General features: G+C 44.1%; 1 protein-coding gene across 1 annotated transcript in view; it reads right to left on the reverse strand.

The window, feature by feature from the left end:
- LEPROT (leptin receptor overlapping transcript) overlaps nt 1–26227 on the reverse strand; it is a 30417-nt gene extending 4190 nt beyond the window's left edge. The window contains exons 1-3 of the mRNA XM_068242485.1: nt 26122–26227; nt 18915–18990; nt 16019–16205 (exon numbers count right to left, since the gene is read on the reverse strand). Of these exons, the coding sequence (XP_068098586.1) occupies nt 16019–16205; nt 18915–18990; nt 26122–26137 (279 nt within the window). The 5' untranslated portion in view covers nt 26138–26227. The remainder of the gene's footprint in view (nt 1–16018; nt 16206–18914; nt 18991–26121) is intronic.
- Between the last annotated feature and the right edge of the window lie 535 nt (nt 26228–26762).

Raw genomic sequence — 26762 nt, forward strand, 5'->3', positions numbered from 1 at the left:
AATGGCAGTTACTCTGTCCAACTGCCTAAAAAAAAGTGTACGGTGAGCAGGGAGGCTGGCCAGCATCATTGTATAAATCTTTTTTAGGGAGTGTCTTTATAAGGAATAACGGTCATGCTGAGAATCCTATGGAGAGATGGACTAGAATCCTATGGAGAGATGGACTAGCCCAAAACCTGTTGGCAATGTTGGGTTTCTATTACTTACTGTAAACAGCAACAGCAACATAGGAGAGAAGTAATTTATGGCTCATGTTTGTATGTGTTTACATGTATTTTAACCACTTTACCACCAGCGGTGCGGATATCTCCGTCCCTTTTTCCACCCTGTCAACACCAGGGACGGAGATATCCGCACCTCCCGCCGCTGTCCGCGCTCCCAGTCGCTCGTGCACTCACCGCCCGCTCGCCCGGAGATCAATGAACGGGAAAATCCGTTCCAGTTCGTTGATCTAAGCCCCCCGCAATGATCGACTGCTTCTATGAGAAGCAGCGTGATCATTGTGAAAAAAACAAAAAGTTTCCCAGCCTCATAACTCTTCCTGCAAGCGTACTTCCTACGCTTGCAGGTCACATAAACAAAGTTACTGTGGCCATCTTGTGGCCAAATAGTAAAACTACACCCTAAAGCATTTTTCATATACAAATACATTAGTTTTACTTTAAAAATTAACTCATTACCTCCCACATTCCCCAATTATTATTTTTTTGTAATTAAAAAAAAAATTACAATAAAAAAAAAAAATACATAAATAGTTACCTTAGCTACTTTGGCCTCCTGGACGTACTAGCTACGTCCAGGAGGCCATGTGCACGTCCGCACACGCGCGCTCCCGGCCGCGGTTCGTTAGCCTGGCAATCAGTGAATCGGGCTGTGGTGCCCGATCACTGATTCCTCTCCCCTGCAGAAAAAGCGACAGCTTCTCTCAGAAGCTTTTTCTGGCTGTTGCGTCCCCCATTTGTCTCTCTAAGCGTATGTTACGCTTAGAGTGACGTCATGTAAACAAACTCATGGCCACCATCTTGTGGCCAAAAAGTAAAACTACAACTAAAAGTAAAAAAAAATAAAATTCAACACACATTTACACTCTAACGCTACTGTTTACATCCCACCCTCCCAAAAAATACCCATATAACATGTTTAATACAAAAACTAAAAAAAAAACCATTACGATAAAAAAAACAAAACATAAAATATTTACCTAAGGGTCTACACTTTTTAAATATCAATGTAAAGATTAAATATTTCTATTTTTTTTTTTTTATCTTAAACTTGTAAATAGTGATAGATGCAAAAGGGAAAAAATGCACCTTTATTTCCAAATAAAATATTGTCGCCATACATTGTAATAGGGACATAATTTTAACGGTGTAATAACCGGGACATATGGGCAAATACAATACGTGAGTTTTAATTATGGAGGCATGTATTATTTTAAAACTATAATGGCTGAAAACTAAGAAATCATCATTTTTTATCGTTTTTTTCTTATTCTTCCTGTTAAAATGCATTTACAGTAAAGTGGCTCTTAGCAAAATGTACCACCCAAAGAAAGCCTAATTGGAGGCGGAAAAAACAAGATAGAGATCAGTTCATTGTGATAAGTAGTGATAAAGTTATAGGCTAATGAATCAGAGGTGAAAATTGCTGGGATGCATAAAGTGAAAACAACTGAAGGCTGAAGTGGTTAGGGACTGAACTTTATAAAGTAACAGTGTTATACCCTCTTGACATAAATATTTAAAAACTATGGGCTTGTAATTAGGGTATGGACGCAAAACTGAAAAAAATGCACCTTTAATTCCAAATAAAATATTGGCGCCAAACATTGTGATAGGGACATAATTTAAACGGTTTTATAACCGGGACAAATGGGCAAATACATTTCATGGGTTTTAATTACAGTAGCATGCATTATTTAAAAACTATAATGGCCGAAAACTGAAAAATAATGCATTTTTTCCCACATTTTTTCCGATTTTCCCATTAAAACATATTTAGAATAAAATATTTCTTGGCATAATGTCCCACCTAAAGAAAGCCTAATTGGTGGCAAAAAAAACAAGATATAGTTCATTTCATTGTGACAAGTAATGATAAAGTTATAGACGAATGAATGGAAGGAGCGCTGAAAGGTGAAAATTGCTCTGGTGCTCAAGGGGTAAAACCCCTCAGTTGTGAAGTTGTTAAACTTTACGATTTTCATGACAGTGGTCCTTTAATGGACACCTTAAGTGAGAGGGGTATGAGGCTGCCATATTTATTTCCATTTAAATAATACCAGTTGCCTGGCAGCCCTGCTGATCTTTCAGGAATCAGAAGCGTCTTAATCACACACCTGAAACAAGTATGCAGCCAATCCAGTGAGACTTTAGTCAGAAACATCTTGTCTGGTCTAATGCAGGGATTCTCAAAGTGTGTGCCACAGCACCCGGGTGCGCCTTCAGCACCTCCCAGGGGTGCCTCAGCTTTCATCCCCATCCTTTGTGCATTGCCATCAGGTAATGCAACTGCATATTGATGTACAATGTAGCTGCATTACCTGCCAGTTAACCTTTAGTCCTGGCAGCCGAGGCCAAGTCCGTAAGGGTTTGTGGGATGTCACCATCAGTAATACATTTCATAATGTGAATCAGGGAGAGGAAAGATTTTACAATGGGTAAACACTGACTAAATAATGTATAAGGTCTGGGACCCACAACAAAGGGAAAAGCGCTATCGCAATCACTAGCGATTTGTGGTAGCTCTTTGCAAGCGATTTTGGGAGCGAATTCCCTGCTCATATACAATACATTAGAATGGAAATGCTCCCATGTTCTGTGATTGCGATTTGCCCTAAACGTTCAAAAAACAAACAAACAAAAAAAACCTCTAGTGAGTTCCAGCCCTCAATGAACATTATAAAAGATAAGCAATTTTATTCATTACTAGCTGATTGCCTGGGTATGTATTTGGCTGGTGTTGGCTCCGCCCACTTTTTCTAACCCTAACACACAATTACTCACTGACCAAGTTTGTGAGCTTTGCGGTCTTTGGTATCAATAATCTGCATTGAAATGAAACAAATCTGATAGGCTGTGTGTGGCTTCACCCCCTTTTCTGAATTTGAACCCCAGTCACCAAATAACCAACTGTACCAGGTTTGAGGGCTGTGCCATTAACAGTTCAAGAATGGTAGCAATTAAATATTGCCCTTGAAAAGCAACAGGTGAAGTTTGATTCACTTTTGTAGGCTCCACCCACTTTTATGAATATTAATCCCAGTCACCCAGTGACCAACTGTGCAAAGTTTAAAAACCCTGCCATTAACAGTGTAAGAATGGCTGCAGTTTACATTTTCCCAGTGAAATTTGTATTTGTCTCCACCCACTGATGACCCGGCGTTGCCCGGGTATGTATTTGACTGGTGTTGGCTCCGCCCACTTTCTAACCCTAACACAAACACTCAATGACCAAGTTTGTGAGTTTTGGGGTCCTTGGCATCAATAATTTGTATATTCCCATAGAAATTAAACAAATCAGATTGGCTGTTTGTGGCTCCGCGCCTCTCCAGCATTTGAACCCCAGTCACCCAATGACCAACTGTAGCAGGTTTGAAGCATCTGCTATTAACAGTGTAAAAATGGCAGCAATTTAAATATTCCACTTCCACGGTGAATTTTGATTGGCTATTATAGGCTCCACCCACTTACCTGAATATTAATCTCAGTCATTCAGTGACCATCTGGGCAAAGTTTGGGAACCCTGAAATAAACATTGTAAGAAGGGCTGAGGTTTACACTTTCCCAGTGAAGTTTGTTTTTGGCTCCGCCCACTTTTTGTAACCTGGACACAAAGTCACTACTCAATGCTCAAGTTTGTGAGTTTTGGGGTCCTTGGCATTAATAATTTGTATTTTCCCATGAAATGAAACAAATCTGATTCACTGTTTGTGGCTCTGTCCCCTTTTCTGAATTTGAACCTCAGTGACCCAATGACAAACTGTACCAGGTTAGAGGCTTGTGCCATTAACAGTGCAAGAATGACAGCAATTTTAATATTCTCCTTGAAAAGTGACATGTGATTTGGCATTTTTAGGCTCCACCCACTTTTCTGAATATTAATCCCAGTCACCCAGTAACTAGCTATGCTAATTTTGAGAACCCTGCCATTAACAGTGAAGAAGGGCTGCAGTTTACAATTTCCCAGAAAATCTGTTTTTAACTCCACCCACTTTTTGTAACCTTGACACACAGTCACTACTCAATGACCAAGTTTGTGAGCTTTTGGGTTCCTGGCATAAAAATTTTGCTAATGGAAGCAGTTTATCCAGCAAAGAAATCTGGCTGTTTTTGGCTCCGCCCCTTTACTGAATTTGAACCCCAAACACTTAAAGACCGACTGTAGCAGGTTTGAGGCCTCTGCTATTAACAGTGTGAGAATGGCTGCAGTTTCAATATTCCCCTTGAAAATCAATAGGTGAATTTTGATTGGCTCTTGTAGGCTCCACCTACTTTTCTGAATATTAATCCTAGTCACCCAGTGACCAACTGTGTGAAGTTTGAGAACCCTGCCATTAACAGTGTAAGAAACGCTGCAGTTTACATTTCCCCATCTAAAAAATTAATTGTTTTTGGCTCCGCCCACTATTTCTAATCTTGACATGCAGTCACTTAATGACCAAGTTTATGAGCTTTGGGGTCTTTGGCATCAATAAGTTGAATTTTACCATTGAAAAAAAAAACAAATCTGATTGGCTGTTTTTGGCCCGCTCCCTTCAGAATTTAAACCCCAGTCTCCCTGTGACTGACTGTAGCATATGTTAGGCCTCTGCCATTAAGAGTGCATGAATGGCAGCAATGTAAATATTCCCCTTGAAAATCAAAAGGTGAATTTTGATTGGCTGCTGTAGGCTCCACCCACTTTTCTGATTATTAGTCCCAGTCGCCCAGTGGCCAACTGTGTCATGTTTGAGAATCCTGCCAATAACAGAATGGCTGAAATCAATCTAACAAATCTGATTGGCTGTTTGTGGCTCCACCCCTTTAGTGAATTTGGACCCCAGTCACCCAATGACTGACTGTATCAGGTTTGAGGCCTCTGCCACTAACAGTGTAAGAATGGTAGCAATGTGAATATTCCCCTTGAAAATCAATAGGTACATTTTGATTGGCTGTTGTAGGCTCCACCCACATTCCTGAATACTCATCCCAGTCACCCAGTGGCCAATTGTGTAAAGTTTGGGAACCCTGCAATGTAAAAAATTAAGTTGTTGGCACCGCCCACTTTTTCTAACCTTGACATACTGTTACTCAATTATCAAATAAATCTGCTGTTTGTGGCTCTGCCGCCTTCCTGAATTTGGACCCTAGTCACCCAGTGACCAACTGTACCAGGTTTGAGGCATCTGCTTTTAACAGTATAAGAGAATGGTAGCAGATGAAATATTCCCTTTGAAAATCAAAAGGTGAATTTTTATTGGCTGTTGTAGGCTCCACCCACCTTCCAAAATCTTAATCTGTCACCCAATGACCAACTGTGCAAAAGTTTGAGAACCCTGTCATTAACAGTATAAGAATGGCTGCAGTTTATATTTCCCCAGTAAAAGTTGTTTTGGCTCCACCCACTTTTTGTAACCTTGACACACAGTCACTCAATGACCAAGTTTGTGAGCTTTCAGGTTTGTGGCATCAAAAATGTGTGAATGGAAGCAGTTTATCCACCAAGGAAATCTGATTGGCTGTATGTGGCCCCGCTTCTTTAGTGAATTTGGACCAGAGTCACCCAATGACCGACTGTAGCAAGTTTGAAGCCTCTGTGTAATGATCGCTGCTGCAGCAGCTATTACTGGAAGTAGTAGTGCTGCAGCTCAGGCAGTTCTGATCTATTTCCATGCAAGTTGCATAGCTTTGTCTGTCTTTCCCTGCTGTCAGCTTGTGACTGATTATCATTCACCTGTGTGGGAATCTGCATGTCTGCTCCCATTGGATGACCTCAGTATAAAGATCTGCTTCCTGCAGGGTTTCCTTGGGTTTTCATAGCTTCAGCTTAAGCCTGCCTTGCTGTCGCTTTAGCCCCCGATCGTGTTTCTTGTTATAAAGATACTTTGCTGGTCTTTGCATCATATATTGGTTCATTGCCAATATATATGCATACCAGCACGTTTATTATTTTCCTTGTATTTGTGTTACGTTAATACATCAGTGTCGCTGATGTATACGTACACGAACTGTTTATATCCTGTGTGCAGTTAGTCAGCCTTCCAGCACGTTTTGGTAGGTTGCGCGTACCGTGACCACCCGTGCTGAGGTAGTTACCCTGCTCCTGGTTCTGCTTGTGGATTGCGTTCATCTCTGCGAAGAGATAACGAATCCTTCTGAATCCTGTTCTGTTACCGTTTGTGGATTGCGTTCATCTCTGCGAAGAGATAGCGAATCCTTCTGAGTCCTGTTCCCTGTATTGCTCCAGTCTAAGTCAGTGTTCCAGCTTATGTCATATATCGGTTCATTGCCGATATATACATATGTTAGTCAGACGTTACAAATAGTTTCATTGATAGCTGTAATTGTAATGCGCTAGGAAAACATACTTATTGTATATTTATCTGTGTTACGTTCATCTATCTTAATCCTGCTATTTTCTGACTATCCTGTCCTGTCTTTGTGAGGCACGCCATCGCCGCATCGCATTGGCTGCCTCATTCCAGTCTGTCTGGTTTTGGACGCTTGCTGTCGCTAAGTAGCCGCTAGCTAGCAAGCGTTCATTCTGTCTACCTGTCCTGATCTCCTCAGTTCTGGTTTATGCGCTCAGCGCTACTTTGCGCTGAGACGTTATAACAAAAGCATTGTTTGTGGCTGTCAGATCTGCACCGGCTCTGTGCGCCACAATCTCCTATTGGAGTCAGTCCTCCCCTCCACTATACTAGGGATAGCCTGTTTCCTGGTGCTAGTGTGTGTACCTCCTCCACGCCAGCTCATGCGTTGCATGCTGACTGTGGAGAATACACCACCAAGCCTTACATTATGAAAACCCCATTACCAATCCCCATTGTGGGGGGGGGATTCCCAGAAAGTATGACACTGTTAATTATGGTTCCTGTTCCTTTAAGAAATTTGAAGAACTTAGCTCTGAAAGAGAAAATGAGTTTTTCTCTGAATGTGCCAGGTTCCTGACCAATCCTGATCTCCAAGCGACTCCTGTTTCAACCTGGGCACTCCAACTAAGTTATATTTTGTTTAAAGGGGAATTATTCCAGTGGGCATTTGATGTTCTCAATCATTCCGATTTGAAAGAGAGACCACTGGAATTTCTAGCGTTTGTGATCCATAACTGGTTGCGCATAGATCCATTGCCTTTTCCTCTTAATGAACTCCTGGCAGCAGGCCAATCAGCTGCTCCTTCAATTGCTTGCAAGAATGAGCAGCAAGCAGAAAGTGTTACTGATAATTTTCCTGCAGCTTTGAATAAATCACCAAAAACCGCAAGGTCAAAGGCAAAACGCAAACGTTCTAAGAAACGTGTCCAATCTGCAGAATCGTTATCCTTAGCGACTGAGACCTATAATGAGATTCTGCCATTAACAGATAATGAAATGCAATTGTCTTTCAGGGGAGTTAAATGGACTTATGAAACTACTAATGAACTTTCCTCCCTGGCTAGGGAAAATAAAGATTTTTGTTTAAAAGAATTATCTGAGTATGATTATGATGAGATATTACAGAGTATTGAACAAATCAACTTATTTGTGAACCAAGGGAAGTTTGCATACACTACAGTTCAACACTTGCTACAGGTATTGGAGATTCTTAAGAATAAGGAATCTGCCAATCACCTGCTAATTAACCCTATACATGTGCCTGCCACAATCATATCTGCAAACCATGATCTGCCTGTTAACCAGCTGAGCGGTCTGGACGAGCTCAGCTCGTCCAACACCGCCAGCGGCTGCCGCTCAGGCCCTGCTGGGCCGATTTTGATGAAATAAAAAGCAGCACACGCAGCCGGCACTTTGCCAGCCGCGTGTGCTGCCTGATCGCCGCCGCTCTGCGGCGATTCGCCGCGAGCAGCGGCGAAAGAGGGCCCCCCTAGCCGCCTGAGCCCTGCGCAGCCGGAACAAAAAGTTCCGGCCAGCGCTAAGGGCTGGATCGGAGGCGGCTGACGTCAGGACGTCGGCTGACGTCGATGACGTCACTCCGCTCGTCGCTATGGCGACGATATAAGCAAAACAAGGAAGGCCGCTCATTGCGGCCTTCCTTGTTTATTCTGGGCGCCGGAGGCGATCGGAAGATCGCCTCCGGAGCGCCCTCTAGTGGGCTTTCATGCAGCCAACTTTCAGTTGGCTGCATGAAATAGTTTTTTTTTTATTTAAAAAAAACCCTCCCGCAGCCACCCTGGCGATTTAATCAGAACGCCAGGGTGGTTAAGTATGCTTGGAATCCTCCATTTGAGAAAGGAGAGATGGAAGCTCTGGTCAATGAATGGAAGAATGATTCAAGTTCATTTTGTCAATTTTACAGTGCAAAAAGTGAATTGGTATTGAATGCATGCATTAAGTCTGCCTATAACCTAATAAAAACTGGTGTGTGTGAGTATGACTTTGTGGCTCCATTGATTGATGTGTGGGAACTGATTTTGGATGATTTTTTTGTGACTCCGAATTCGCAAATTTGGCGTTCTGACCCGCCTGCTTCAGCACCTTTGGCTGATTCAGCAGGTGATTCGGAGCTCTTTTTGTGTGAAATTGAAGTTCCTGCAATTCCACCCTGTACCATGGATAACTCAGTGTTACTTCCCAGTAAAACAGAAGCCACTGATACATTCTTAACCTTGCCCTGCGCAAATTTCTCAGCAGAGAATCCAGAGGTCCTGCTGACTTCCGAGTCCAGCCTAGCCAGTACTCATGACTCTTTGTTTAGTGAAACAGACACCAGAAAAATCTTGTCTGTCTCTGCAAACACTTCTGCAGAAATTACCTGTGTTAATAAAGTTCAACTCCTGTCTGATCCAGCAGATGCGCAAACATTGTGTCTTGATCTTCCTGTTTCTACACCTCGCTCTAGTTTCGTGAATAGCTCAGAGCATCTGCTATGTGAACCTGAAATCGCAGAATTATTACCTTGTTCAGAAAATTTTCCAATAAATTTGCCCTGTACCATGAATTGTGCAGTAGATCTCTCCAATGAAACTCAGGTCACAGAATCATTATGCTGTCCAGCAGGTGCTTCCATGGTTTTGCCCTGCAATATGGACTGTTCAGTGATCCTGTCCAGTGAAGCTGTGGTCGCAGAGTCTTATGCTTCACCCAGTATTTTGGATACTTTAAACCCTCTAGCAGAGGAGGCTGAAGCACTGCTTACCTCAGTTGGTGTTGCAGTAATATTCACTTGTCTAGCAGCTGTTTTGGAATTACAGTCTGCTCTAATAAAACTTGATGAATTTCTGCCCAGCAAAGCAGAAGCCATTGAAATATTGTCCTCGTCAGCAAGTGTGTCAGATACCTTGCCCTGTACACAGTCTGATTTAACCAATGTTGTTGAGTCCCTCTCCAGTGTTGTAACAGCCGAGGAACTCCAGCCCTGTCCTCTGAATGTTTCAGAAGTCTTGCCCTGTAACATGGATAATTCTGATTCTCTGGTCAAAATAATAGAAATCTCAGAATTTCAGTCCGGTCCGATGAGTGTTCCTGAAACCCAGCCCTGTATCCTGAAAGATTCTAGTTCTCTGGCCGCTGTGGCAGAGGTTCCAGAGTCCCCTTCCTGTCCAGGGAATTCCTCAGTTTTGCCTAGTCCAGTGGGGGCTGCTGCAATACTGACTTGTTCTGCAGCGCCTCATGAGCTCCAATCCAGTGTATTAAATGAGTCTCTGTCCAGTCCAGAGGTAGTTGTGGAGTCCCTATCTGGTTCAGTGCATACATCAGAAGATTTGTCCTGTTTTGTTGGTGCCCCTGAATCTGATTTGTTACTGACTTTGCTGGAATCAGCGACATCTAAGTCTGATCCAGCATTCTCGTGTAAAAGTCCAGTGGTTGCGAAGTTTAGTCATGATGATTTTTTTTTGGCCAGTCCTGGTTTTGGTCCTGTCTTGGCTGACCCTGAGGCTCACAGTTCCTTGACATGCCCAGAGGTTTCTCTTGTGCCGGTGTGCCCAGATGTTCTTTGTGTGCCAGAATGCCCAAGTGTGTCTAAGGTGTTAGCGTGCTCTGATGCTTCCTTAGTGGGAACACGTTCTGATGTTGCCAGTCTGCCTGCATGCCCAGAGATGGTTCTGGTCCCTGAAAGCCCTGATATTGATGTTTGTCCTTGTGGCCCTGACTCGGGAATTGCCCTAGGTTCCATAGGGGTTCTTGATAGTTCTCCATGTGAGCCTAAGGGGCGTTCTGACATATGGGGATCTCTTTGGAGCTTCAAGGTGTTCTGGGAGGTCTCTGAGAAAACCTGTCCTGGTACCTTGGACTGGTTCAACAGTGGGTTTTGTGTTGGTAAAGACAGTACCGGTGGGCATTGCAAAGGCTTTGGCGTTTCTGAACGGTTCCTGGAAGGCGGTGGGTATCGCTCAGGGAATTTCGGAGGGCTTTCTTCTGGAAATCATGGTTCTGATGGGTGTCACACTGGGGCTTGTGGTACTGATGGGCGTGGTTCTGTAGGTTCTGGTTCTGATGGGTCCAGTCTTGTGGGGACTGATTCTGGAATTCGGTCTTGCCGGGCTGTCCCGGTCATCATGAATTATCAGTCAGACTGTTTTGTTGGGAATTTCGGTTTTGAAAAGCGTCTGGAATCCGCTTTTAAAGGCGGGGGTACTGTAATGATCGCTGCTGCAGCAGCTATTACTGGAAGTAGTAGTGCTGCAGCTCAGGCAGTTCTGATCTATTTCCATGCAAGTTGCATAGCTTTGTCTGTCTTTCCCTGCTGTCAGCTTGTGACTGATTATCATTCACCTGTGTGGGAATCTGCATGTCTGCTCCCATTGGATGACCTCAGTATAAAGATCTGCTTCCTGCAGGGTTTCCTTGGGTTTTCATAGCTTCAGCTTAAGCCTGCCTTGCTGTCGCTTTAGCCCCCGATCGTGTTTCTTGTTATAAAGATACTTTGCTGGTCTTTGCATCATATACTGGTTCATTGCCAATATATATGCATACCAGCACGTTTATTATTTTCCTTGTATTTGTGTTACGTTAATACATCAGTGTCGCTGATGTATACGTACACGAACTGTTTATATCCTGTGTGCAGTTAGTCAGCCTTCCAGCACGTTTTGGTAGGTTGCGCGTACCGTGACCACCCGTGCTGAGGTAGTTACCCTGCTCCTGGTTCTGCTTGTGGATTGCGTTCATCTCTGCGAAGAGATAACGAATCCTTCTGAATCCTGTTCTGTTACTGTTTGTGGATTGCGTTCATCTCTGCGAAGAGATAACGAATCCTTCTGAATCCTGTTCTGTTACCGTTTGTGGATTGCGTTCATCTCTGCGAAGAGATAGCGAATCCTTCTGAGTCCTGTTCCCTGTATTGCTCCAGTCTAAGTCAGTGTTCCAGCTTATGTCATATATCGGTTCATTGCCGATATATACATATGTTAGTCAGACGTTACAAATAGTTTCATTGATAGCTGTAATTGTAATGCGCTAGGAAAACATACTTATTGTATATTTATCTGTGTTACGTTCATCTATCTTAATCCTGCTATTTTCTGACTATCCTGTCCTGTCTTTGTGAGGCACGCCATCGTCGCATCGCATTGGCTGCCTCATTCCAGTCTGTCTGGTTTTGGACGCTTGCTGTCGCTAAGTAGCCGCTAGCTAGCAAGCGTTCATTCTGTCTACCTGTCCTGATCTCCTCAGTTCTGGTTTATGCGCTCAGCGCTACTTTGCGCTGAGACGTTATAACAAAAGCATTGTTTGTGGCTGTCAGATCTGCACCGGCTCTGTGCGCCACAATCTCCTATTGGAGTCAGTCCTCCCCTCCACTATACTAGGGATAGCCTGTTTCCTGGTGCTAGTGTGTGTACCTCCTCCACGCCAGCTCATGCGTTGCATGCTGACTGTGGAGAATACACCACCAAGCCTTACACTCTGCCATTAAAAGTGTAAGAATAGCAGCAGTTTAAATATTCCCCTTGAAAATCAATAGGTGAATTTTGATTGGCTGTTGTAGGCTCCATCCATTTTCTTGAATCTTAATCGCATTCACCCAGTGACCAACTGTGTCAAGTTTGAGAACCCTGCGATTAACAGTCTAAGAATGGCTGCAGTTTACATTTTCCTATTTAAAATGAACGGCTGAAATTTGATTGGCTGTTTTATTCTCCGCCCACTTTTCCTGGATTTGTAACCTCGGTCACCAAGTGACCAACTGTGCCAAGTGTGGGGACTCTGGCTTGATTACTGTGAGAATGGCAGCCTTTTACATTTTTTCCATTGACTTGAATGGGTGGAATCTGATTTGCTGTTTGTAGCTCCGCCCAGGTGTGCAGGGGGGCCGTGAGACCCCCAGAACCTATCATCCCAGGTAGTAAGGGGTCTGTGTACCAAGTTTCGATCAAATCGGTCAAGCAGTTTTCGTGTGATCGCGGCACATACACACACACACATCCGAAAATATAATAATAAATATTATATATATATATATATATATATATATATATATATATATATATATATATATATATATATATATATATATATATATATATATATATATATATATATATATATATATATATATATATATATATATATATATATACATACATATATATATACATACATACATACTTATATACATATATCTCATTTTCACTACAGTTACTCTTTAAACTCCATAAGTTTTTTTTTTTCTTTCTTACTCCCTTGGAAAATTTGCAACTTAAAGAAAACCTGTAACTAAAAAAAAAAAAGTTCCCCTAGGGGGTACTCACCTCGGATGGGGGAAGCCTCCGGATCCTATTGAGGCTTCCCCCGTCCTCTTGTGTCCCACGGCGGTCTCACTGTGCCCCTCCGAACAGTGGGGATGTAAACATTTACCTTCACGGCTCCAGCTCAGGCGCAGTATTGGCTCTCCGCTCGGAGATAGGTGGAAATAGCCGATTGCTGTAGGGCTGCTCTACTGTGCGTAGTAGAGCGGACCCAAAAGAGATCGGGTATTTCCGTGCTAAAAGCCGCAACAGCGCCCCCGCTGGAGCCAGGAAAGGTAAATAGATCAAGCCTTGTCAGGCTTGTCGAGCCAGGATTGCGGGACGCTTCGAGGGAGCCAGCGCTGGACTGCCTGCAGGTACAGGGATGGGGGAAGCCTCATTGGGAACCTGAGACTTCCCCCTCCCGAGGTAAGTATGCCCCAGGGGAACTTTTTTCAGTAAAGAGTCTCTTTAAAATAATCCAATGTATAGTATTGAACTTTAGTTATTGGACTGGCTGTACCTTGTTTGATTAATATTGTATGCTCCTCACTTTTTTGAATGTGATGGGTTTTTTTCCATATTCCATTACTTGAATAAACTCTTTGTTAATAAATAACCTTGAAAGACACCAGTACACTAGTTAGAAAGCTAGATGATTGGTCACAAGTCTTGTGAGTTAAACCATGAAGTGGGGCTGAAAACACACAAATATGAATTTGTAACATTCAATACTTTCTAAATTTAAAGCAGTAGTTTTTTTTGTTTTTAGAAATGTTTTAGCACCGAGCCTTATAAAACCAAAAAACACATTCCCTATTTTATTCAGGTTCCAGAAATACAGAAATATCTGGGTGGGGTTCTAGCAGGTATTCATATCATGTGCTTCTAAAAATGGCCATACACTGGTCGATTTGCCATCAGATTCGACCAACAGATAGATCCCTCTCTGATCAAATCTGATCAGAGAGGGAGATCGTATGGCTACCTTTACTGCAAAAAGATTGTGAATCGATTTCAGCATGAAACCGATCACAATCTGTGGAGCTGAACCCCCCCCCCGCATACATTACCTGCTCCGGCCGGTGCCGGTCCCTGCTTGTCTTCTCCGCTACTGAACTTCCTGTCCAGGGGAAGTTTAAACAGTAGAGGGCGCTCTACTGTTTAAACTTCCTGCCGGGACAGGAAGTTCTGTGTAGCTCTTGAGCCCGAAGCGGAGAAGAAGACCAGGGGACTCGTGCCGGCTGGAGCAGGTAATGTATTACCGCTGTATTGCGTCGGTCGTCAGGCATTCGAACGCCGCTAACGACACACTCCCGACCTGCCGGCAAACAAGAAAAATCTTCCGTGCGGATGGGTCGACGGGAACGATCGATTTCGGACGGAAATCGATCGTTCTGTCAGCGGTGTGCACGGCGATTTCACAGCAGTTTCGATCACTGTGATCGAAACGGCTGTATATCGGCGGGAAAATCGTTAGCTGTATGGGCCCCTTAAGAAACTGCACAGAAAAGCAAATTCTACAATGACCACATACTGTTTTCTTAGCATTTGCAACAACAGGAGATAAGTCACACTCAAGAATCCAAGGTGAAAAAAGATAAAAAAAATAAACAAACAAAAATGCCTCTAAATAGCCCCTTTCAAGATAAAGCATATTCTGATCTCTATAAATCAGAGCTGCCTAACTCTTTTTTTTTACAATAGCTCTAAATAATTGATGGAAGTGAATGAAATAAAATGGAGATCGTCAAGTAAAATGACTCCACCCATCCCCCAATACTGGCATGGATTCAGCCCTTGACAACACAGCTTGACAACCAGCACTAATCTACTTTTGGGGGCCCACCAGGAATCATAGGGAACAGTTATCCAATCATAGTACCCTCTTACAGTACAAAGCATTGTGATTGGTCACATTAGTGTGGGGGCGTAGTTTGCTACAACCTATTGGAAACCTAGCAGTTTGAGAGGGTGCCGTCCACTCAATCACATTTTGCTGAATTTCTCTGTGAGGTTCCCTGCTGAGTCCCCCAACATAGACTAGCGCTAGACAACCCTGGTGTAAATAGAGCTGCCCAGAACAGCTATGAGAGCTGGAACCCACAAGGGCGATTTTCAGAGCGTTTGAAAACGCTAGCGTTTTGTAAAACGTTCAGCTACTGTAAATGGATGGGGCAACTTCCACTGGAGCGATTGCGATTAGAAAAATCACAAACGCAGGACATGCAGCATTTTGGGAGCATTAGCGCTTCAATGTAAAGTATATAATCGCTGGTGTAATCGCTCAGCAAAACCTGCACGGAGCGATTTTGCCAGCGTTTTCAAGTTACTGCACACTGTAACAAAATTAAAATTAATTGAAAGGACCAAATCAGACTTTAAAGGGAAGGTTCATTGTCGGTCTTAAAAAAAATTAAAACACAAATCCACTTACCTGGGGCTTCCTCCAGCCCGTGGCAGGCAGGAGGTGCCCTCGGCGCCGCTCTGCAGGCTCCCGGTCTTCTCCGGCGGCGCACCCGACCTGGCCAGGCCGGCTACCAGGTCGGGCTTCTTGTGCGCTCCAAAATGCGCCTCACGGCAGCGCGCTGACATCATCCGGGCTGTACTGCGCATGCTCAGTAGTTCTGCGCCTGCGCAGTACAGCCCGGAGGACGTCCGATGATGTCAGCGCGCTGCCGTGAGGCGCATTTTGGAGCGCACAAGAAGCCCGACCTGGCAGCCGGCCTGGCCAGGTCGGGTGCGCCGCTGGAGGAGACCGGGAGCCTGCGGAGCGGCGCCGAGGGCACCTCCTGCCTGCCACGGGCTGGAGGAAGCCCCAGGTAAGTGGATTTGTGTTTTTATTTTTTTAAGACAGACCATGAACCTTCCCTTTAAAACGCTTATCGCTACACAACCGCTGGCAGATTGATACACTTTAAAATCGCTCCCTAAAATGCTCATTAAACCGCTTACAAACTGCTCATACAAAATGCTAGCACTCCTGATTAGCGATTGCGTTTTGCAGTGGGTTCCAGGCCTTAAACTTCTCAACAAAACAGCAGTGTAAAGTCTGAGGGGCGGAGGAAGGTCTTGTGATAATGTCAAAGAACAAGTCTAAATTATGGGTTATGTGGGATAATATACATTTGTCTGCATCTCCTTTGCCACTTACCACATCTTTCCTGGCAAGTATTATAGGAAGGCCAAACGCAGAAACTACAATTCCTGTGGTGAAGAAATAAGCTAATTCCCGACAGGCACTGCTGGCTGCGTCGCTGTCATCGCTGACTCGGGTGGCGATAAAGTGCGGAATGGGACTGATGACGTAAAATATCAAAACAAAGAGAGGCCAGTATACTCTGCAATGAAAGAAGAAACTATTTTTAATATTTACAGGATGCACAGAGGATGAAAAACAACTGATAATGTGTTGGCAGGTAAATAGATTGATAGCATGGAAAAAGGGAAAACCGTTTTTCAGGCTTTTAATGATGTCTGTATCTCCAGCTAAGAGAATTTCCTTCACTTTCTGTCTTGATAGGAAATAGGTAATTCTCTGGGACAGAGATGAGGACACCTCCCCCAAACACTTTTATGTTGCCATTTCTGCACCACCTCACCATGGATGTCACGGAAACAGGAAGTGAGGAAAAATCTCCCCATTTGGGGACACAGAGAGCAGGAACACTGACAAAAGTTCTAATCCTTATCCATGCTAGCTAAAAATGAAATGAAAATATATTGCCTGTTATCAGACCTCAAGGAACTCAGTGTGTTTGTTTATGAACATATGATAAGCACTAATGGATTTTCTTTTCATCAGAAAAACAAAACATTTTCTTAAAGGACAACTAAAGCATGAGGGATATGAAGGCTGCCATATTTATTTTCTTTTAAGCAGTATCAGTTGCCTGGCTCTCCTGCTGATCCTCTGCCTCTAATACTTTTAGCTACAGACCCTGAACAAGCACCCAGCAGATCAGATGTTTCTGACATTATTGTCAGATCTGACAAGATTAGCTGCATGCTTGTTTCTGGTGTAACTGCAGGCAAATAAATTAGCAGGGCAGCCAGGCGTGTACGAGAGAGATAACGGCGCTGGAGACTTGGGCACAGGATTCAGCCGGTATATGGCTGATCCTGCTGCCAGGGCTGTGGAGTCGGATTTGGAGTCGGGCACCCGGAGTCGGAGTCTTTGATTTCATAAACTGAGGAGTCGGATGATTTTTGTACAAAATCCACAGCCCTATTAAGTATTAGACTAAGGAGTCGAAGTCGAGGAGTCAGAGCCATTTTGGGTACCCGGAGTCAGAGTCATGGTTTTATAAACTGAGGAGTCGGAAGATTTTTGTACCGACTCCACAGCCCTGCCTGCTGCCGCACAAGTCCTGGCCGTATTAAATACTATTCCCCCTTCAGGCCGCCATGGATGGTGGGGAATGAAATAATTACTAGGTTTTAAAAGAAACTTCAGCTCCGTCTACTGACGCCGCTGAAGTTACTCCCTGTCCCTGCTATAGCCGTAATTCCTATTACGGCCTATGGTGGCGCCGGCTGCACCCAAATCTCTGCGCTGGTTTCAGCATGTTTGAACCAAGCAACCCAGTATTGTTTAAAGTGAACCTTAAGTGACAAAAAAAAAATGAGTTTTACTCACCTGGGGCTTCCCTCAGCCCCCTTCAGCTGATCGGTGCCATCGCCGTGTCTCTCTGATCCTCCCGTCCCCGCCGGCGACCACTTCCGGTTTCGCTGGCAGGACCCGACAGACTGGGAACGCGAGTGAAGGCCGCAATAGCAGCATAGGGCGAGATATTGTGGCTGGGAACGCAAAGAATCACTCGCGTTCCAAGCCTGTCGGGTCCTGACGGTGAAACCGGAATTGGTCGCCGGTGAGGACGGGAGGATCAGAGAGACACGGCGAGGGCACCGATCAGCTGCAGGGGGCTGAGGGAAGCCCCAGGTGAGTAAGACTCATTTTTTTTGTCACTTAAGTGCCTCTTTAACAGTAAATAAATATGGCAACCTCTATACCCCTCTCACTTCAGTTGTCCTTTTAAAAAGTTATGAACAATGGTCCTCTAAATACCAACCACAGGCAAGCTAGAGAAGTCTTGATCAGCCAGGCGGATCACTAGCCGAGCGGCCGTCGCTGGTCTCTGTACACACACCTGACTACTTGTTTCTTTAGAAAGAGGACTGTAACAATTAAAGCTGGCATGCGCCGTACTTTCACACCGGCCGCCGTGATGACGCGAGGCAGTCGGCATGGTGACGTCAGCCGTGTCATACGCGGAAGAAGGAGCCCGACACTCGGCCGAGTGTCGCCGGGCTACCGCCGGGCAGCCATTTTGGAGCGGGGACTAGGAGAGGAGCCAGGACGCCGTCGTAGGACCTCCTGACCAGCACTGGGCTGGAGAAAGCCCCGGGTGAGTACTATTTTCATTTTTAAGTTGAGCTCAGTGTCCCTTTAAAGTGGTGTGGTGGATCACCTGTTAAAGGACTCTGGGCCATATGCAATTCACTTTTTCACCTAAGTTTTCTCCTAGGAGATAATTTTAAATTTGTTAATAAAATACATTTTAAGCCATCAGAAAGCAAGAAAATGCTCAAAATAATTTTGTTAGTCCTTTTTCATTTACTTTTTGGTACTTTTTTAGTTGAAAAGTGCTGGAAAGTTGTTCTAATTTGAAGATGAAAAATTATCTCCTAGGAGAAAACTCAGGTGAAAAAGTGAATTGCATATGGCCCTCTGTGTTTTTGCCTTTTCTTTAAAAGGAGCATTCCCGATTACATACCAAACACACACCTGACTACTGGCAGAGGTGGTCATTATTGGCTGCCTAGGCTGACTTTAGTCAGGCATGTGTACAAAGTGTGGAGATAATTATTGATTTCTATGGACTTTTTTCATTCACACCACTGCAGTAGAACAAGACCCAAATGTAAAAGTCCAAAAAGCAGGTGGAGCTCTAAACAACTGTTCAGCATTTTGTGTAACATGTTTATGTTGTTTGGGTTTTTATTTATTTCTCTAAATATTGGTATTCAACACTCAAAACAATTTTTACCTGTAACTCTCTAAGGCACATCCAAGCATAAGAAATGTAAGACCAATGGCTCCACTAAAGGACAATGCAACAAGTGCTAAAAGAGGGAAAAAAAGAAAGAAAAGAAAAACAGATCAAAAGACTCAATGAAACAATAATCAACTTTGGCAGATGGGAAATAAGTCCTGTTTAATTGTATTGCCATCCCTTATTTTCTATATTTGGTACTAGCAGAGTTCATATTAAAGGACAACTGTAGCAAGAGGTATGTGGAGGCTGCCATATTTATTTATTTTTAAACAATACCAGTTGCCTGTCAGCCCGGATCTATTTGGCTGCAGTAGTGTCTGAACCCCACCAGAAACAAGCATGCAGCTAATCAGATGTCAGATCTGACAATAATGTCAGAAACACCAGATCTGTTGCATGCTTGTTCAGGGTCTATGGCTAAAAGTACTAGGGTCAGCAGGGCTGCCAGGCAACTGGTATTGCTTAAAAGGAAATAAATATGGCAGCCTCCATATGCGTCTCACTACAGTTGTCCTTTAAAGGACACCTGAACTGAGATGGATATGGAGGCTGTCATATTTATATGCTTTTAAACAATACCAGTTGCCTGGTTGTCTTGTTGATCCTCTGACTCTAATACATTAAGCCATGGACCCTGAAGAAGCATGCAGATCAGGTGCTCAGAAGTCTAAATTAGCTGCATGTTTGTTTCAGGTGGGTGATTCAGACATAACTGATGCCAGAAAGATCAGCAGGACACCAGGCATGGTATTGTTTAAAAGGGAATAAATATGGAAGACGCCATATCTCTCTCACATCAGGTGTGCTTTAAAGACAGCCCGAGGTGGGCTCCAAAAACAAACAAAAAACTGAGGCTACCTGATCCGTGGGGCTGAGCGGATCAGGTAGCCGCAAAAACTGCCGCTCCTTTGGCCCGCACTGGCCCACTTTCACGACCTATAGGTCACAATGCTGCAACGAGAGGCAGTGCGTCTCTCATAGAATGCAGGGAGGCGGGGGAGCGGTATGGGGTGTGGCCAGGGAGAGAGAGCTGTCCAATGGCAGCTCAGGAAACCCTGGTGGGCGTTTTGAACAGGGAATCCCTCTCCCTGTGTACCTCCGAGATGGCGACAATTAATGTTGCCAATCGCGGGGGAGCTATAGCGTGGCAGTGGGGGGCAGAGAGCGGCAGTGGGGGGTGGGCACAGGCATGTTATGAGGCAGAGAACATGCCTGTGTCCCATCTGCCCCCCTTGGGTTCTCTTTAAAGAAACAAAACTCCAGGGAAGGAAGGAAAAAAAGATGCGTACATGTCATAAAGGCACCTGGAAAAAAAGTGTGCCAGATATTACCGCTAATAGAATATGGGTGAAAATACTTATATTCTATTACCATAGTAAAATGTATTTATTTATTGTATTTATAAAGCGCCAACATATTACGCAGCGCTAAAATAATAATATTTACTGATATTTTACTATGACCTAACCCTACTCTATCAAAGAACAGTCCCACTACCAATGCCTCATACTTAACACTTCCTCTACTGATGACTAACCCTTATTCACCCCCGGTGGCGCATACCTCTTAACCTCACCTGGTGCCCAACTCTTAACCAGCCTCTCCACACAATCAGCAGTGTAAGAGAGTGGAAATTTGTGCGCCTAATAAAATAGCAGCTGCCTGGGGCTGTCCACTGTGCAAATTGTGGCAATAAATAGCGGGTGCCATTTCCACAGCGTGTAGCCTAGACTGCTATTTTATCACCTCCGGTCACTCACATTTCCTCTCTTTGCCGCTACTTGCAGCTTTTATCATTGCCATGAGTGGCGGCTCATTTTTTTCCGGGAGCCCTTTTTACCGGGCTTTGGAGACGGGGTCCCCAGTGAGCACACAGCTAGCAGTAAAAACCCAAAGAGAGCTTCTAACTCCTTACCATAATATCTCAAACTAAAATATTTGTGCCTGGATTTAGTCTTTGATTTTTTTGTAAAAACTTACCAAGAACAAATATGCAGCACAGTTGCAGTGTTCTCCCCAGAATTTTTTTCCAGCCCGGTGAGACGAGACGAGAGAATGTAGGGCCGACACTTCTCTGCACAACTCTGCTTACAGCAGAGAAGGAGGTGAGCTGATGACAGCCGGGTGCTCACCAAAACTAGCTGGGTGCAGCACCCGCTTAAAAGAGCCTGAGGAGAACACTGCAGTTGTCTTTAGTCCCATTGCTGCATGCTTGTTATAAGTGATACTTAAAGAGACACTGAAGCGAGAATAAATCTCGCTTCAGAGCTTATATTCAGCAGGGGCATGTGTGCCCCTGCTAAACCGCCGCTATCCCGCGGCTAAACGGGGGTCCCTTACCTCCCAAATCCCCCCCCCTGCAAAATCCGCGACCAACTTGGTCGTAGATTTTGCTGCCGTTGAGGCAGGGCTGACGGCTGCAGCCCTGCCTCCATGCGCGTCTATCAGCGCGCATCGCTGCCTCTCCCCCGCCCCTCTCAGCGAAGGAAGACTGAGAGGGGCGGGGGAGAGGCGGAGATGCGCGCTGATAGACGCGCGTGAGGCAGGGCTGCGGCCATTAGCCATGCCTCACCAGGAAGAGATCCCCGGGACTCCACGAGGGGATTTGGGAGGTAAGGGACCCCCGTTTAGCCGCGGGATAGCGGCATTTTAGCAGGGGCACACATGCCCCTGCTGAATATAAGCTCTGAAGCAAGATTTATTCTCGCTTCAGAGTCTCTTTATACTATGGAAGCAGAAAAAAATGGTTGGGACAGCCAGGCAATTAAAATTTTCATTGTAAATGGATACACATGTCAGCTGCCATATTCCTCGCATTGCAGGATTTCCTCAGAGTCTATACAACCATTTTATTTCCAGTTTTATGCCTAGTACACACCATACAATTATCTGTTCGATTTTTCTGTTCGATTTTCTGTAAAGCTGGGAATACATGGGTCGAATTTGCCACTCGGTTCTCCCGCTTGATCGTTTCGCCGCTCGATTCCGCAGTCAATTCTCTTATCTTCCCCTCTTTTTCTTATCTTTTTCCATTCACTTCAATCTGGAATCGAGCAGTGAAACGATCGGGAGGGAGATCGGACATGTCGGAAATTATCTATCGAGCCATCTTAATGGCTCAAAATCGAGCCGTGTATTCCCAGCATAAACTACTGGTAGAGACTGGTCATTATCTCTGGTGCAATGTCTTCTGGTTATCTCCTGCTGAGTAGTATGATGCCTAATTGCTGGGCAGATAGATAATTTCCAACATGTTGAAAATTATCTATCTGGCAGGTAAATCTTATGCTGGGCATACATGGCTCGATTTTCCCGCTCTATTCTCCCGCTCGATCGATTCCCTTATCTTCTGCTCATTTTTCTTATCTTTTTACATGGCCCTCAATGCGGAATCGAGCGGCGAAACGATCGGGAGGGAGATTGGATGTGTCGGAAATTATCTATTGAGCCATCTTAATGGCTCAGAATCAAGCCGTGTATTCCCAGCATAACAGAAAATTGTATGGTGTGTACCTAGCATTAGACCGTCATGCTGGGAATACGCGTTTCGTTTTTGAGGCGATTAGATGGTTCGATAGATAATTTCCGACATGTCTGAACTCCCTTTCGATCCTTTCGCCGCTCGATTTCTGATAGAAGTGAATGGAAAAAGATAAGAAAAACGAGCAGAAAATAAGAGAATCGACTGCGGAATCGAGCGGCAAAAACGAGCAAGAGGAGAAGCGTGAGCCAGAATGAACCGTGTATTCCCAGCATTAGGCCACTTTCACACTGGCAGCTGCTCTGGTGTACCTGCCAGGTGCATGAAAGTTCTTAGCACAGTAGGTGGGGGGGTACCCCTCTGCCCCTGCATCCTCCATGAATTGGGGCTTCTGAGAACACCACTCCAGCTTTGTCATTCCTCCCCATGTGTCCTAACATGGCTGCAATCACCTGAGTAGAATGTGTTAGCAGCCCCCACTAGCTCTGTGTGTATCCCAAGGCTAGGTTTTCTTTACGTTTGCTGTGTGTGTGACTAGTGTGCCCTCCCATTAAAGCTTCTGACAGGCAGGTTGTTCTGTTGAATGAGAGAACCTACACTTTTCTGCATTGCTAGTTTGTTATTGCTGTCTGAGAGATAGTCATCAATGCGCTTGAATTTACATTGCAAAGCAGTTGCTACTTATGCAGCATCAGATTTAGGATGGATTTATACTGACTCGGCGACGTGTGGGTGCTTGCCCTAAGAATGGCTTCCCAATGATCTGCAATGGTATTGTAGCAGCATAAGCTGGCCCGAAAAACAGGCTGAAAAATAAGGAGCTATATGAGACTATGGCCTCAATTCACTAAACTTATCTCCTGTCTTTAATAACTCTTCTAGAGTTGTTACCATGGTGATAAGGCATGTAGTATTCAGGAAACATTTTACCTCAGGCAAGCCTAAATGTAACTCTTCTGTCTTTAAATTAACTCTCCAATCCTTAAAATAACTCTAGAGTTAAAGACAGGCTGTTAATTAGCTGCATGTGAAAATAACTACAGAGGAGGTAAATTAACTACAGAGGAGGTAAATTAACTACAGGAGAGGTAACTTAAGGAATGAAGAGGTAAGATAACTCTCTCACGTGTGGAGGTAAGTTTTCTCTTGCCTTATTATCTCTAGCATGATCTTAGTGAATTGAGGCAATTGTGATTAAGCAGGCTACAGTGCAATATAAAACACATCACAGTACAACTTCACATGGGAAGAGCTAGGCTGTGGGAGAGATGAATAACTCTCCTCCTCTGTATCTCTACTGGGGACATTTTACTTGACTTTCTGTCCTCTATGACACAAGTAAAAGTGAAATGCCACTGAGGCCTGAAACCCACCAGAGTGCTTTAAATCGCTAGCGATTTCTATAAACGCTCTGCCAATGTAAATAAATGTAACAAATTCCACAGTAGCGATTGCGATTAGCAAAATCGCAATGCAGGACATGCTGCATTTTGGGAGAGTTTGCCCTTCAATGTAAAGTATTGAAGCGCTGGCAAATCGCTCATGAATCACTACACATCGATTTGTCTGCGATTTTAAAACACTGCAAACTGTAAAAAAATTAAAATAAATCGAAAGGACCAATCAGAATTAAAATCGCTAATTGCAAATCGCTATCACAATCGCTGGCAAAAAGCTTACACTTTTTAAAATCGAGCGGAAGATAAGCGGCGGCGGCGGGGACGAGGGGGGATCGAATCCGACGCACGCACGGAAGAGGCAATCCGGCGGCTAATCGAGTCGCCGGATCTCTACGTGTAGACCCAGCTTAAATTTATATCCGATACTGTAGAACTCCTTTATAGTAAACTCCAAGAGACCAAGAAAAGTAATTTACTATACTATATCAGAAGCTTACTACAGCAAACACCCCAGTATACATGTGCTTGCCAAAAAAGCACTAACTACTACCCCCCCCCCCCCCCCCCCGCATGCTCAATAATCTTCCAGCGACGTCGTGCAGCCTTCCCCCTAGAGGCCTCCCGTTATCCTGTGTGCACAAAAGCCATGCACAGACACCAGAAGTCCTCTAGGGGCTACAGGAAAGCTGCAAGACATTGCTTGTGGCTCAGTGAGTATTTTTATAAGCCTGCAAACACCCCAAAACCCCTAAAAACAGAGTTCCCGCTATCCATCAGGCATGCTGGTTAGTTGAGACTTCCGGTTGGCTGAGTTCTGCATTAACGGGGACTTTGCTGTATATCAAAATTTGTCACACATTGCATATGTATTCAGGTGCATTTGCTTGGACCTGAGTTCACTATATTCAGAGGTTTACTATAACTAGATTGTACTGTATACGTAAAGGCGGCAGACGAGCTGTGCTATCTAAGATGTGTATAGGAGACAAGCTAGCAGTGTGCCCTGGTAGGTTTAGATGGCAAACTAGTTGTGTGACCTAGTATATGTACAGTTGACTAACTTCCTAAAACTTACTGGCAACTAATGTTGACTAGAGATAATGATGTAATGTAAGATTCAGCAAGGCAGTTTCACTTTCTCTCCGACAAGTGTGAATTCCCCAGGGCCAAACAGGAACCTAAAAGAGGACTGACAGCTCCTGTGCAAAGTTTTGGTAACGCCAAAGGGAATTATATTTTCAGAAGAGCTAGAAGTTTAAGCCCTAGTCTACTTTAGGGGACCCAGCAAAAAAAAAAACAACCTAAATTAGGAAATTCCAGTAACGTGATTGCGTGGATAGCACCTTCTCAATAGGCTGTAGTAAACTATGCACACACTATTTGGCCAATCAAAACACTTTAGGCATGATTCACAAAGTTTTTTCACCTTATCTATGTTACATTTTTAAGCTTCCAAAGAGCAAAAATATAATTAAGGCAAGAAAGGGAATGCTAAAATTAAGTTAATCGGGAACAACTTACTTTGGGTGATTGTTTTGCTTGTAAATGTGCTGAAAGGTTATTTTTATTAATTAGGTGATAAGTCATGCATGATAAGCTTTGAGAATAAAGCCCATTGTGCTATAGGAGGGTGATTGAAGCACAGTTCCCTATGAGATTTCCTCCCAAGTCCCCTAAAGTAGACTAGTGCCAAAGTTTACCTAAAGTCAAAGTTTCAGCCCTTCTACAAAAGGTGACAAACTAAGTAATGTAATTTGCTACACCACTACAGAGAATGCATGCAATGTATGTTAGCAAGTATCACTGGGGAGAACATAATGGCTTTATACTCCTGAGCACTGCTATGCTGGATCCACACCATACAATTTTTTTGGCCAATTTACCTGCCAGATCAATTATTTCTAGCATGTCCGATCTGAGAATCCATCGATTTTTTTTGAGCGATTTTCTGAGCAATTTCCACAGAAACGAACAGAAATCAGTCAGAAAATCACTAAAAAAAAAAAATCAATCGATTGAGATCAGACATGCTGGAAATAATCGATATGGCAGGTAAATTAGCCAAAAAAAATTGTATGGTGTGGATCCAGCATTATTGTTATAAAGCACAGGCTGAACCAGAACTTTTTACACAGGGCTAACCACAGTTCAATAGTGAAATTACAGAGAGCTTATTTATTAACTGTTAGATTGCTGGGTCTCATACTAAGTTATCCACATGTTAGTAAATGTGCACAAATCTCATCATACAGTCAGATAGCATGGTGTGTGGCCAGCCGTTACTGCTGGTGGAGGCTAAGGGCTCCGAGCACAATACCTTTTATCCCCGCCATGTTGCAGCACAGCTGTACGTCTATGTTTACCCTCCTGACTTCCTGACACCCAGCCTGGCACAGGAAGCAGGAAGAGCCGCCCCCGCTGCTGTAACTCTGCTCCCGATTGGATAGGATTTCTCCTTCCTGCGCTGTAATTGGTCTTTCCTCCTTGTCAGTCACAAGCAGCAGACGCTGATTGGTGGAGTCCCTTACCCAGAGTTTCGTCCTGTTGCTGCGAATGCACGGCAGATTAGGCGGTACCAGAGCAGATTTGAGGGCGGGCTGAGTATTAGAGGTGCGTTGTGATTGGATACGAAGGGCTGGGCTCAACTACAATTGGTTGGTGCATAGCAAGTCTGTCAGCAGGACAAAGCTCTTGTTGTTTGCAGAGTTTTGTAGTTTCCCCAAGCTTATGCTGCGTGCTGAACGTCCCAGTGCACCGTGCGTGCTATAGAGGCTAATGTATTTTTTACCTAAGTGCAAAATGATAGAAAACATACAATTGTACAATAACAGAAAATTTGTATTATCAATCTTTTTTTTAGTTGAGGCACAGTATGCAGATTTACATTTGGTCAATGAAAAAAGTGGCTCAGTTTAACTGGGCCATTTTTAAGCTGCATACATTTGCATAATGTTACCA

This window comes from Hyperolius riggenbachi, chromosome 6 (genome assembly GCF_040937935.1).
Source record: "Hyperolius riggenbachi isolate aHypRig1 chromosome 6, aHypRig1.pri, whole genome shotgun sequence".
Classification (NCBI taxonomy): Eukaryota; Metazoa; Chordata; class Amphibia; order Anura; family Hyperoliidae; genus Hyperolius; species Hyperolius riggenbachi.